This window comes from Psammomys obesus, unplaced genomic scaffold (assembly GCF_907164565.1).
Source record: "Psammomys obesus unplaced genomic scaffold, mPsaObe1.curated_primary_1811, whole genome shotgun sequence".
NCBI lineage: Eukaryota > Metazoa > Chordata > Mammalia > Rodentia > Muridae > Psammomys > Psammomys obesus.
In genome coordinates this window covers 637,133-652,412 of record NW_026596440.1, presented here as the reverse complement: position 1 = coordinate 652,412, position 15,280 = coordinate 637,133, and the positions used below count along the sequence as shown (strand labels likewise).

The window sequence follows — 15,280 nt, the reverse complement described above, 5'->3', positions numbered from 1 at the left end:
TTTAGAGTATCTGGTTTTATGTTGAGGTCTTTGATCCACTTGGACTTTAGTTTTGTGCAGGGTGATAAGTATGGATCTATTTGCATTTTCCTACATGTAGACATCCAGTTAGACCAGCACCATTTGTTGAAGATGCTACAGATTGGGAAAGGATCTTCACCAACCCTATATCTGACAGAGGATTAATATACAGTATCTATAAAGAACTAAGGAAGTTAAACAGCAAAAAAACAAGTAATCCAATTAAAAAATGGAGTACAGAGCTAAACAGAGAAATCTCAATAGAGGAATATCAAATGGCAGAGAAACACATAAGGAAATACTCAACGTCATTAGCCATCAGGGAAATGCAAATCAAAATGACCCTAAGATTTCACCTTACAACCATCACAATGGCTAAGATCAAAAACTCAAGAGACAACACATGCTGGAGAGGTTGTGGAAAAAGGGAAACCCTCCTCCACTGCTGGTGGGAATTTAAACTTGTACAACCACTCTGGAAATCAATCTGGCGCTTTCTCAGGCAACTAGGAATAGCGCTTCCTCAAGATCCAGCTATACCACTCCAAGGCATACACCCAAAAGAGTCTCAAGTACACAATAAGGACATTTGCTCAACCATGTTTGTAGCAGCCTTATCTGTAATAGCCAGAAGCTGGAAACAGCCCAGATTCCCCTCAGTGGAGGAATGGATGCACAAATTGTGGTATATCTACACAATGGAATATTACTCAGCAATAAAAAAAAACAAGGAAATCATGAAATTTGCAGGTAAATGGTGGGATCTGGAAAAGATCATCCTGAGTGAGCTATCCCAGAAGCAGAAAGATGCACACGGTATATACTCACTCATAGACATATAATATAGGATAAACCTACTAAAATCTGTACACCTAAAGAAACTAATCAAGAGGGAGGACTCTTGCTAAAATGCTCAATTCCTATCCAGGGAGGCAAATAGGATGGACACCAGAAGAAAGAAAAAAGAGGGAACAAGTCAGGAGCCTGACACAGAGGACCTCTGAAAGGCTATGCCCTGCAGACTATCAATGCAGATGCTGAGACTTATGGGCAACCTTTAGGCAGAGTGCAGGGAAACTTATGAAAGAAGTGGGAAACAATAAGATCTGGAGAGGACAGGAACTCCACAAGGAGAGCAACAGAACCAAAAAATCTGAGCACAGGGGTCGTTCCTGAGACTGATATTCCAACCAAGGACTATGCATGGAGATAACCTAAGACCCCTGCACAGATGTAGCCCATGGCAGTTCAGTATCCAAGTGGGTTCCATTGTGATAGGAACAGGGACTGCCTCTGACATGAACTGATTGGCCTGCTCTTTAATTACCTCCTCCTTAGGGAGAAGCAGCATTACCAGGCCACAGAAAAAGACAATGCAGCCACTCCTGATGAGACCTAATTGACTAGGGTCAGAAGGAAGGCAAAGAAGACCTCCCCTATCAGTGGACTTGAGGAGGGGCATGCATGAGGAGGGTGGAGGAAGGGAGGGATTGGGACGGGAGGAGGGAGGGAACCACAGGGGGGATACAAAGTGAATAAAGTGTAATTAATAAAGAATTAAAGAAAAAGACTTGGAGAGGTGCATGGGAGGAGATGAGGCAGGGAGGGCGGGATAGGGAGGGAATGAGGAAGGGGGCTGCAGCTGGGACACAAAATGAATAAACTGTAATTAACATATAAAAATAAAAAGAGATAGATAGAAATAAAAAAAGAGTAGCCAGTGTGGTGCTGTGCTATTCAATAGATTGATTATGGTAGAGGCTTCTCTAAGCATTTCTAAGTTAGTGGTTTCTGAGCCAGCAGGGGTTCAATTGCATTGTCGCTTGTTTTTTAACTGGCTACCAAGGGCTGTCTATGTTTTCTTTGAACATTGGCCTTATAATAATTCTTATAATTTATATCTAAGCATTAATGAAAGTGAGGTTAATACAATCACAGGAGAAATGGTTAAACTTGTAGCACAGCACATCTGCTGTGCAGTCACCATGTGCCACCCTGGAAGGTGGGGTTCTGCATGGAAATCTCTGGCCTGGCCTGCCTTGGTGTGTACATGGTAAGGACCATGGAGGGATCAAGGGGGCAGTGCAGCCACTTCTACAAAAAAATTAAGATCAGAAAATGCAAAGTTATCTACTGCCTGAAAAGATTAAACCATTAAAATAATAGATAAAAATCATTTTTAAAATGGAGAGATGGTTTAGTGATTAAGAGCCCTGTCTGCTCATCCAAAGGGCTCATGTTCAGCACCCACAAAATCCCTGACGCTTCATGGCTGGCTCCCCTAGCCAAACTGATATGCTCCAGGCTCAGTGTGAGGGACATAACTCAAAAAACAAAGTGAAGAATGATTGAGGAAGATATCAGACATGGGCCTCTGATCTCCACATGCATTCACATAAATGTACACATGTACCAGCATATATCCACAAACATGTACACACAATTCCACACATAAATAAGCAAACAAAAATAAAAAGAATACAGTGGTAGATGGTGTTTTGGAAGATAAATGGACTGATTTGTATAACCTAGAATTTACTGAAAGAGTTCAAGGGTCTTAAGAATACAGGAAGAAGGAAAATTAGTCTCTCCCAGGGATGAGCCCCTTTACTGGCTATTCAGTAAAGGGTGGTCAGCCATGAAACCACATACACACCACTATCAAAAGGGACTCGGAAATATATGTGTGTGATTTTTAAAATTAAATTTTAAAAAGGTTTAGAAGTCTAAGATACACACACACACACACACACACACACACACAGGTATGTTAAGACCAAATTGGGGAAATCTCTACAGGACACATTCGCATCTTAATTATGTAAATTTTGAGGGCTCTTCTTTCCATCCCTCCTCCCTAAAGGAAAGGGACAGTGATGGCAACTAAGGGCTAAACTATTTGCAGTTTATCAAGTTGTTTGGAATCTATCTCAATTAAAACTCTTTGTAGACTCAAAAGATCAGGGACATTGTATCATACATGGTGTTGGTGGGAATTCGGCTGGTTAGGATGGAGAGGAAAAACTTCTTTCAGCTCCTGGTTTCAGAGGATTCCATCTGTGGTCACTGGTCTTTCCTTGCTTGTGGTAAAGCAGCACATTTTCAAGGGTCTGGGAGATGGAGCAGGCACTAACCCTAGAGAGGCAGAGATGCAAAGAGACAGGGAAGGACCCAGTATTCCAAAATCCCTTTCAATGGCACAGTCCAGTGATTTACCTTCTTTCAACTTAGTTACAATCACTGACAGGTTCAACATCTTCTAATGGTAACACAGGCTTTGGATCAAGTCTTTTGAGGGATGTTTATATGCTGTACTATAGCACCTTCATGGATGATGGAATGTCTCTTGGGGTTTGAAGTAAATATAAGTACAGGCAAGGAAAGTGTGAGCATGGGGCTGGGAGTGTAGCTTGGTGGTAGAACAATTTTCTGGTGCCTATTCCAACACTGACAATAACAGTAGGAAAATGTGAGTGGTAGAAGGGAAGATGGAGAGAGTACATATCCAGAGCCAAGCCTAGCCGCTTCTCCTGCTCTTCTGTCTTATTAAGCTTTTGAAAAATTTATGATCTGCCTCCTACCTGTTTCAAATTAAAAGGGTGCAGAGAAGTTAAATTGTTTTACATTTGATCCCATCATCAGTCTCTCTAATACCGTGTAGCATTTTAAAGAGAATAATGAACCCACCCTGTGATTCATGATTTCATCATTACCATTTTGAAGCCTGGGATATCTATCAAGGAGGATAATTTATTTATTTGATTCATACTATAACATTTAAAGTAATGTTTTCATATCCTATAGGGTTGCTGTTCAGAGGAGTTCTGGTGTAAGGCCTGAAAGAAAGAGAACCTCTTCCATTATCTGGTCATCAATGTGTCTCTGAGGTTTTTGTTTTGTGCCACTCTTATAAAGGAGGCTTTGTGTAGATTAATGCAACAGTATTGAGGAGCAGCATGGGAGTTACTGAAAGTTACTAAAATAAAATGATACCTAATTCAGCAATCCCCTGCTTGTGCATACACACAAAGAGCAAGAAGCTGGGGGCTGAAGAGATAGCCGCCTCTCCTTTCCCGGCTGGTGAATAAAATAGGTTAACTTGAACTTCCATTAGAGATAGTGTGGAAAAAGAAATTTTCAGTTAAAAAAAAAAAGCAAAAGAGCCTGATATGGTGGCTCAAGCCTTAATTCCATCACTGAGGAGGCTGAGGCAGGAGGATTGTAAAATGTTCAAGGCCTGAGCTACATAGTGAGTTATAAGCCAGCCTGAGCTACAGATGAAGCTTAAAATAAGGATGTGATATACTTATACAGAAAAGAAGAAAGTCCTGTTACTTGGGACATGGCAGATGACTGTTGGGAATGCTTTGTGAAGGAAAATCAGCCAGTCATAGCAAGGGAAGTGAGTGTTGCCTGGTCTCACATGCACATTCTGAAAAGCTAAATTCTTACATTAAAGCGTTTTCAGTGCAAAAGACACACTATGTGAGAAGGTGATGCTCCATAGAGGTCCTCTGCATCTTAGAGTCTCTTTGTCCTCTCTTTCACTGAGTTCCTGGGCTTTGAGGAAAAGGTGTGTGTTAAAGGTGTTACATTTAGGGCAAGGCAGAATACCATCATTTATTCTCTTCCCTTTGACCATTTGTGGCAATTGGAATACCAATTGCCATCCGCTGCAAATGGAAGCTTCTCTAATAAGGGTTGTGGTGTACCTGTGGGCATAAAGATAAGCATTTAAATGGCAGTTTGAGAGAGCAGACTTTTAGCCAAATAACTAAAGTAAGCTCTCCTCTGGGACTTATGACTTCTCTAGCTGTGGGGTCTTGGTCAGGCATACAGTTCCGGGCATGAAGTTCTGTTTCAAAGGCAGGTCTTAAATACAGCCAGAATAGATGACATATGTTTTTCACTGACTGCCCCCCCACAAAAAAAAAAGATGATAAATTAAGCCCTTGACCATTTCACATGTGGCATTACTGTGAAGTGGTTTTTTTAAGAAAGGTGGGAGTGGGCTTTATTGAGAGAAGTTTTGTGTCATTGAGGCAATGCCTTGGGGTGAGACTGCATCCTGGGCCCTCCCCCTATAACATTATTCACATAACAGAAATATTAACCTTTTTCTGGTGGTGTTTCTCTTGAGAATCCCATTGCATTCACAATGGTTTGGGACTGTTATGCATGTTAGTGGGTTCAAAGAACACAGAGGAGAGTAGATGGTCAGCAAAGCTTCAGTATGAAGCAGAAAGACACACATGGTATATACTCACTTATAAGTGGATATTAGACACATAATATAGGATAAACATACTAAAATCTGTATACCTAAAGAAGATAAGCAAGAAGGAGGAGCCTGGGTAAGATGTTCAATCCTCATTCAGAAAGACAAATGGGATATACTTTGGAAGAGGGTGAAAACAAGGAACCAGACAGGAGCCTACCAAAAAGGGCCTCTGAGAGACTTTACCCAGCAGGGTATTAAAGCAGATGTTGAGACTCATAGCCAAACTTTGAATAGAGTGCAGGAAATCATATGAAAGAAGGGGGAGACAGAAAGACCTGGAGGGGGCAGGAGCTCCACAAGGAGAGCAAAATCTGGGCCCAGGCTTCTTTTCTGAGACTGATACTCCAATTGAGGACCATTCATGGTGATAAACTAGAAACCCTGCTCAGATGTAGCCCATGGCAGCTCAATGTCCAAGTGGGTTCCTGAGTAATGGAAACAGGGGCTGTTTCTGACATGAACTCAGTGGCTGGCTCTTTCATCACCTCCCCCTGAAGGGGTGGGGGGGGCAGCCTTACCAGGACACAGAGGAAGACATTGCAGCCACTCCTGATAAGACCTGATAGGCTAGGATCAGATGGAAGGGGAGGAAGACCTCCCCTATCAGTAGACTTGGAGAGGGGGATAGGAGGAGAAGAGGGAGGGAGGGCAGGATTGGGAGGATGAGGGAGGGGGCTACAGCTGAGATACAAAGTGAATAAATTGTAATAAATATAAAAATTTTAAATAAAAAACTTAAAAAAGAAGTAAAGTATGATTTGATTTTTAAACCCTCCCTCATTTTCAGATAATATTGGGGTATTATGAAAATTTTTTCATATCATTAAGTCCTGATAGAAATATTAAGCTGTATTCTATAATCTGTAAGCTCAGCAGCAGAGGCCTAATGATCCTATCACTTTGTGTATTAGTCCTCGTTCCTTGGCTGTAACAAAATACCCTAGGCAAATCACCTTTGTAGGTGGAATGTTTTCTTTTCTCTCCTGGTTTCCAAGATGGGCAACTGTCTAGATTGCTTGGGACCTTACAGGAAACTGGGAGAACTGGTAGAGGAAGCTGCTCACCAGATGATAACTGCCAGCAAAGAGAGAGAGGTTTGGGGATCCACAGATATCCTCTTCAGACATTCCCTCCGAGTGAACTGCAAACTAGGCTAGATCCCTAATTGTTCTTCTCAGAGCTCATCTATGGTCCAGTCATTGCCTGCAGCCTGTCACTACACATTGCCACCTGGGAAAATCAAACCTCATTGTGCAAGGTGTTATGTTTCACCTCTAACCCATATCAACTTGTTTGCTTAAATGTAAACATCTTGATACCATAGACACCTGGCTTCAGTGTCCTATTTGGTTATGGAAGAGGAATGTAAAATAGAGGCAAGTATTCAAAATCCAAAAACTGGTTTGTTCTATAGCATGAGTTATTAGCACGGGTTGAATTGTATCCCCCAAAGTTCCTACCCTAAGTATCTATAACTCTCACCTAAGTCTTTGAACATAGGATCAAGCTGAGAGATCACACTGGGTTATGGTTTATCCTAAATCCAGCAATTGGTGTTCATAAAAATGTTGGCAAAAATGTATGGAGAAGATACCAGGTAAAGGTATCCACAGATAACAAGAGAGAAATCCCAGAATAATGTCACCAAGATTGGAGTGACATGTCTTCTAGCGAGTGGATGCTCAGGTTACCTGGTGTTGTGAGAATTAGAAGAGCAAAAACTCAGTAGCTTTTCCCATAACCCACCTGGAAGAACCAGCCCTGCTGGCACCTGCCTTTTTTAAAATGTTTAGTTTCTCGACAATGAGAGTGACTTCTTTTTTATGACATTTTGAGTCACTGAACATGTGGCAATTTGTTATGAGAGATATAGGAAGCTGATACACTTAGCATATGGTTCTAAGTAAGTGGTTAAGTCAGCAATGCTTCTATCCTTCCACGTATAGAACTCTCCAGACTGCCAAGAGTCAGTCTTACTCTACAGAAAGATTTAGCCCATTCATACAGATAACACAGCAGCACTCTCACAATTCTGAGCTTGACATTTCAAACCTTCAGCTCAGGGTCTCCTAGACACTAGAAGACTATACCATGAGGGGGACCCTTGCTTCATGCTAACTTAGGGAGCCCTGAAGATGGACTTTTTCAATGAGAAAGGCTACTGATATTTAGTTTTGATCACACTGATCCAAAGTGGCTTCTTTTTTACAAGTTTGTATTGCTAGGAGCAAAAGGCATTGGGCCAAATTAGTTTGCCTCTCCTCTGCTGGTCTATCATGAAAGTCAAAAGTATCCTTATGGACTTGTAGTCCTTAAGTGACCAGCACCTGTGGGTTGACCTCTGGTAATCCCAAAGTTCATGGGCAGCCTGTAAGCACTGTAGTCTTGGCTCTTAGTCAACCAAGCCCTTGCTCTTAAAATGTCATTCTCCTTCACTGTGTTCATGTGGGGGACAACATTCATAGATAAGCAAGAACCATGAACAAAGTACAGTTGGTGAAGAGGACTAGGGGTATGGATGGAAAAGGAGTCCCCATGTAATGCAGAGTCTTAGGGTGGACCAGAGGAGGCCATCATCCAAGGAAGAAAAGCCTTAGATCTTTACACTCAGAAACACGAACTTTGCAGTATTATCTAGATAAGAGAAAATAGAAATTTGAAGCAAGGTAGATCAGAGAACAGATGCTAAAGTCAGCTCATGGGTACTTGTCTTGCTAGGAAAGATCAACACTAAGGAAAAGCACACCATAAGACAATGTACTTACTACTATAGAATGCTTTGAAGTAGAAACAGTAATATTCACATCTATAGACTTGTGCCACAAGGAATATTTGCTTTAAAATGCAAACTGATTAGTAATGTCTCTAAAATAATCCATTTTTTATAAGACATAGCGGTAACATATGGCCTTGGTGTGCAATGAGACCAGCTAAGCTGTGCTTCTTGACTTAGGAGATAAACACTGCAAATGTGTATCAATTGCTTGAATAATTACAGGCCACTGTGGGTCTTCTGAGGCCTTCTATCCTCACTTCCTGACATATGCTAGAGGCGTTCCCACACTGTCACTCTATGCCTGCCAGGGAGAAAAGGTAACATGGCATTTGCACTGATTTTTAAGAGTCTACACTAACCGTGTTTATGCTTCATAGGTAGTCTTGGAACTCCCTCTTACTGAGAAGAAAATGGTAACAGGAAGTTGAACTGGATGTCCAGAAACACGGAGACAGGAACTGAGTGGACACAAACAAGAAAGGATTCACTCTGCTGTCCTCATTCAGATGGCAGAAGAGGGAGGGTGGCTTATATAAGTCATATCCTCGCCAAGTGGAAGGTCCCTGACAGTGTTGTGGATATAAGGTCAGAACAATAGACAGATAGCAGGAATGCAGTGTGAGGAAAGTCCAGAACCAGAAACAACATGGCTAAGGATAGATAAGCTTTGGTGGTGTATGCCTGGGTGGTTGGAGACTGGTATCACCAGACAAAGTGAGTTGGCTCTAACAGGAACAGGTCAGTAAACACAGAGAAAAGCTCTGAGGGCTGGAAAGTTGTGGAGCTTGAAGTTCAAGTAGATTTTAAGGAAGATGTGCATGCCTTCTGGAGGCTCAGTGAGAATGCACACTGGTGACCACTTCACTGACATGACCGTGACCACCTCAGATACTGTGTTACCTGCTGTTCCCTACAGCCCTCAGAACAGTGGTCTTGCTTTTATTTCCAGCCTTTGTCCCACACAGAAAGAAGAGTACAGCTAAGAGGAATCTCATGTCCCCATGGTAACATAGAAACTCCCAAGAATTTGAGAGAAGTTTCTGGAGCATTTTGCCTACATGTTCTTTAGAAGTGCCAGATCCATTTAAGTTTTACATATGGTGCTCTTTGAAGTTGGTTAGAAAATAGACCTAACAATATGAGAACCTTTTGGGATTAATAAGGTGTAAAGACAGTTTCTCCAAAAGGCTTGAGCTTGACCTTCATTGGCCAATGAAGGTGGATGCTGCACTGGCATCTTTGCCCTACCCCTTAAAGCATCAGCACCAGAACCCTGAACTTGAGATGATGCCAGTTGCTTATCTCAACTGTGGGAAATCAATCCTGCTAGTTTGGTCCTCGGTAAATGCTGGCAATGGACTCAAAAGATGGCGATTGGTTCCCTGGACACTTTCTGCATATTCTGTCCTCGGTAAGGCATCATGAGGGAGACAATCCCTTTCTGTCTGGGCAGATCATTGCCCACTGCATGAAATACTCCTGAAAGCATTGCTGGCTCTCATCCACACCCTGCATCTTCATGTGTAAATGACCTAAGATCAAGCATCTGCTGTGGTTTCATGTTCCTTGTACAGAATAGGAAAAAGAGAATGTGTGTCATGCTGACTACTAATGCTTTGCTGAAAAACATCTCCATAGTCTTTTATTTTGAAGAGGCAAAAGGAAAAAATATTTGCTAGAAAAAGTATTGCTATGTTAATCTGCTCATCCACATTTTTTATCCTGACAGCCCATATAAATATAGCTTGAAGGGGAGGAAGCGGGGGCTTGAAGCAGATGGCCCACACCAAACTCAAGCTTCCCCGGGACTTCTGGTCACTTTGCCCACCCACGGTGGCTTTCTTCTTGGCTGTCATTCCACAATGACAGAACTTGCAGCAAATAAAGAAGACGATTTAGAGGCCATTTCATTGTCTCCTCACCATGGGGCTGGGTGGGAAGGGTGGCCCTTCTCTCAGCCGTGAAGACAGCTGGCATGCATGGCAGACTCATCCCCTCAGTTGTAACGGCTCAGAGCTGTGATTGAGCCTCCCTCCTTCCTCTCTGGGAGCTGCCGTCCCCTCAGAGGAACTGATGCAGCTTCTGTAGAATGAATGGATGTCCTGCTTAGAATGGCCTGAAGAAAATGAAAGGATGTGTTTTAGGAGGTCCACGTTTATTTTTAGGCTGTAAACCTCTCATCTTCTGTGTGTTCTTTCAACTGTGACACTAATACAAAGACAGCTTGTAAGATGCCGTCTTGAAACCACAGCATGGAGGCAGACAAGACCTCTAAGTTATGAATGTGCAGATTGACAGGGGAGAGCACAGCCTGGCACTGTCTGGGTTGCATGGCCTTTAAGTGTGTAGGGAGCAGAGCCAGGTGCTCATGTCACACTCAGAGGAAACTCACAGAAAACATGCACCAGAATAGCTATGGTGACCTGTCCATGTCCATCCAGCTGACTGGGCCTCTGTGTCCTCTTCAAATGGCATAGGGTGCTGTGTTCACATGCCTCTCTCTCCTCTAGGGCCCATGATCTCAGGCTCTTTTGCTGTAGTTATCACCTGCTTACCGTCTCATGCTCCTCCATCCCTGGCTCATTCGCAATGAAAATGTTCTTGTGTTATTACTTAGTAAGCATTTATATTCCCATTCTAAAAGTTTCTCTAAGTGGTTTCATAGAGATTGTTTTTATAAAGGTGAAATTCATGAACTATATGTTAACCATTTTATATTGAAGAATACAGTGGCATTCAGTACATTTCCAGTATTGTGCAATGAATATCTTTGTACAATGCAGAAGCCTTTCCCATCATCCCACGGAGGTCTAGATTGTGAGGCCATCACTATGCTTCTCCTGCCCCACAGGCCTGCTCATGGATCTTGTCAACCAGATCATCAGCATCTGTTTCTTATCTTTGTGGATTTAGTTACTATGCAGAGTTTATAGAAATGGAATCATACAATGTGGAACGTTTGAGGTCCACATTGTATCTTGTATCAAGATGTTAATCATGTTATTCTTGAATCACATTCTGGTGCATGGATATGACAGCTGATATCCATCCAGGGCTGGACACCTATGTTGCTGGCTTTTAATTGATATGCAAATTCTGTAATAAATATGTGTGGGCATGTATTTAAAACAACATACCAAGGAGTGAAACTGTGATATCGGGTGTTCATTGTATATTTAACCTTTTTGCCAGGAACCACTAAACTGTCCCATAGCAGCTGAGCCATCCGCACCCAGGCCCTGCAAGTCAACCTTTGCTAACTCTAAAGCAATGGTGCCAAGCCACAGTGTAGTGAAACCAACCTTACTCTTTCACCAAGTTCCTCTAAGCTCAGTCTCATGTGTTTGCTAAACTTTGAAGTCCCACACAAGATATCTTTTTCCCCATCACAATGGCAAGCTGTTTTTTTTTTTCTTTTTCCCTCTTAATCTGTGTATCTGCTTGACTGTGTGAATGCTACAGCAAATGTGGAGGACAGAGCACAATCTCAGGGCTTGCTTCTCACCTTCCAGCTTGACACAGGAGTCTCTTGTTTATCTCCACTACCCACACCAGGCTAGTTGGCCTGCAAGCTTCCAGATGTCTTCCAGCGTCCATTTCCTGTCTCACTGTAGGAATCTTTGACTACCACTTCCATATTTACATGGTTCTAGGGATTCGAGCTCGGGTCCTCACACTTCCATGCCAAGTGCTCCACCCACTAGGCCCAGACTTAGGTCTTTGTTATAATTCAGTGAGTTTATTCTGACCTGTTTGGTGATGATGCTGTTTCTCAAATGAGTATGTTGTTTTCTGCCTCCTTCAATGGTAAAGGGAACACAGATTTTCTGACACTCCATGCTTTTCTTCCCTGCATAGGTGTCATTCTTCCTCTTCATCATCTTTGTGGTATACACCATGCTTCCCTTCAATATGCGGGATGCCATCATTGCCAGCGTCCTCACCTCTTCGTCTCATACCATAGTGCTGAGCGTCTACCTGTCGGCAACACCGGGGGCCAAGGAGCACCTGTTCTGGCAGGTGAGTGCCTTCCCGCTTGCAACCACCAACCTTTCAAAGCTCCTCATAGCACCAGTAGGAGATAACTGGGTATGCTTGTGGGCTGCTCTGTCACTGCTGCTTCTTGACATGGGCTGTAGAGGCTGCTTGTCCTTCTCCTCCAGTAGGGTCAATAGTCACTTAGCCATTAGCAGGAACAAAACTAATGTTCACAGGACAATTGGTATGGAAATACCATTTTGCTTATTGCTAAGTGGTGATATGATTTTAGAAGCAAACGTATACATTAGGATCTTATTATAGATTGTGATTTTTAGGGCTCTTGCTTTTAGGATGAAACATCATATAACTAGAAGCATAAGCCACCCCACCCTCTCTCTTCATAGAGTATAAAAAACACTTGAGTTTCTTAGTCTTCTGGCAGATCCATGAGCATTAAAAAGCAGAGTCTTTTTTTAAATGCTACAGCAGCAAATTTGTGCATTGCTAATAAGTGATATTTCAAGAAGCCATTCTATTTAATTAGTTAAAAGCATTTTAAAAGCTATTTGATTTCCTATTCTATGTATCCATAAACATGAGGGTCAGTGATTCAGAGTTATTCCTAAGAGTGTCTTTTTTTTTTACAAGAAAAAAAATCTATCTTCTATTTTGCTGTTTGGGGGTAGTCACAACAAATGTGCACAGGATGAAATATACTAACGATGCAGGTTTCAATAATGATCAGCACTATGCCATGGAAGGAGTACTTTAACACTTGATTGTGATGAACCAAAGCCTTGAGTGCTAACTAAATCCTCTAGAGCTGAGCTACATCCTGACTGCAAAAATATTGGGGGTTAAATATGACTAGTGTGGCTTCTGTGGGGTGAGGGAAACCAGGCATTTATGGGGTGGAAGCAGATGGCTTACTTCCTGGTAGCCAGGAAGTAGAGGCATAGTGAAGGAGGGTCTGAAAAAACAAAAACAAATGTATCTTCAAAGGCATGTCCTCAGTGACCCACTTCCTCTGAGAAGTCGTGCCCCTAACAGCCCATTTACCCGTGAACCAATCAATGGTTTACTTCATGAAGTTAGAGCTCACTTCACCCATTCACCCACCAACCCTCTCCTGTTTTTAACCAAGCCTTCACTCAAGAGCATTTGACGTCATTAGGAAACTCAAGGCATAATAGCACCCTCTGTCTGCACTGAGAGCAAAGGTTCTGGCTCAACGCTGTGTACTGAGCCTGCACACCTGACACACAGAGGCCAGCCAGCACTCACTCGAGTGAATGAATGAAGGTGAAGTCTATCACTTTAGAGTGTTAGACTTTCAAGCTGCACAGCGTAATGAACTGATATGCAAACACATTGTATAATGATTATTTAGCAGACCAGTTAACATGCCCATCACTACATATGTTGTAAAACTTGTCACCACACATCTTAGGTGTAAATCTTGCTCCTCTTATTATTTGTGCCCATTGTCTCACATCTTCCCACTTTCCCAAAACCCCAACCCCATGCAACATCCACTGCATTCAAAGGACCCCAGTTTGGCCTGAAAAGGTTCCAGAAATTTCTGTGTGCAGGGTCCACCCAGGGTTTGCTCCTCCGTTCTGCATTCCATGCTGCCCTCTGCACCCCGTGAGAGATTTCCACTTTCTCCTATCAACAGCAGTACCATGCTAACGGCTGGCACCTAGAAGCTCAGCCTCCTGGGTAGCTGTGTGCAGTACCAAGTGCAGAGTCCATTCGGCCTGTTTACATTCTGGACACACTGTGGAAAAACCATCTTCCTCCTCACGTTGGGAGCTGGTCCCTTAGGTGTTATGTGTTTGTGGCAGCTGTGTGGTGGGGCTGTCCAGAGGATATATACTGGGACACTTGTACCTGCATTCTTCGTGGAGAAATGAATTATCACATCTTGGGACAGAAGGCTTTAATAGCCGTTTTAACAATAAAACAGAATAAAAAGAGGGCAAGACAATGCTTTACAATGACATAGCTTCGTGTTAGGTCATTACAGATTGTATTGAATTGGTTTTGATGCATTATTCTCTGTATTAGTGAAAGATATTGGAGAAAGATTAGTAAAAGATTACATAACTTTTACTTTTTTCCCAAGACTGATAGGAAAATATGCTGGTTTGCACCAGAGGAAAGATAATTGTGGAATCATATAAATGACTCTAACGTTGCTTAATGCTCTAGTATTTCATATAAAGATAACATTGCAAAGAAAAGAAAACCCAGTGGTCCATTTCTGATGTCATCAGTAATTTCATGATTCTAAGAGCCAAAGAAGTAGAATGCAGTGATGATAGATTTAAATGGATGTTCAGCAGTTTATTCAGTGTGTTTTTAAAAGATGAGTTCATGTGAAGCAACTATGTAGGAATGAGCTGTATTACTCTTTACCATTGCTGGAAAGATAACCTAAATTACTATTGGATTGTGGGTAAAGAAAAACACTTCCTTGAATTCTTTTGATGCACAGGACTTATAAATTAGAATGCAGTTGTTTAGATCACGATGATATAGTGTTCAGAGAAATACCATGTATAATGTAGGATACTGATCAAGTGTAAAGAAAGGCTTTATGTCCAGGATAGCACTGCTCTGCCTCTATGCCAGCAGGTCTCAAGGCTGTGACACCTTTGGGTCAAACGGCCTTTTCACAGGGTCGCCTAAAACCACCAGGAAGCAGGTGTTTACATTACAGTTCACAACAGTAGCAAAACTACAGTTATGAAGTTGGCAGAAAACAATTCTATGGTCGGGGGTTACCAAAACGTGAGGAACTATGTGAAAGGGCCGCAGCACTGGGAGGACTGAGAACGTGCTGTTGGCAGGGGTGAAATTTTGCTTAGCCTGTAGCCATACTAAGAACTGTGTACTGTGCAGCGTCTGTGACATGAAGAAGCTACTGGAACCGTTCCTTGTCCGTTAAGAGAAATACTGACTAAAGAGCAAACCACTCCTCTTCAATATTGCAGATCAGAGCTCAATGCTCTCAGGAAATTCATCTAGCCAGTATTGGCCTCAAAGCTGTCTCATACCATAATAGAGAAAATTTACTTAATGATTGATATTTATAGAAAGTTCTACCTAACACATGGGAAACTTAAAGTATAACTACAAAAGAATGTTGTAACTTTGATTTTGAATAATCATAGTCTTATCATAAGTCACCAATTGAAAACAGAGAATTATTTTCT

The 15,280-nt window shown here is 42.2% G+C and overlaps 1 protein-coding gene across 1 annotated transcript in view; it reads left to right on the top strand.

Moving 5' to 3' along the window:
- Adcy2 (adenylate cyclase 2) overlaps positions 1 to 15,280 on the top strand; it is a 367,518-nt gene that overhangs the window by 99,034 nt on the left and 253,204 nt on the right. The window contains exon 3 of the mRNA XM_055598037.1: positions 11,937 to 12,098. Within this exon, the coding sequence (XP_055454012.1) occupies positions 11,937 to 12,098 (162 nt within the window). The remainder of the gene's footprint in view (positions 1 to 11,936; positions 12,099 to 15,280) is intronic.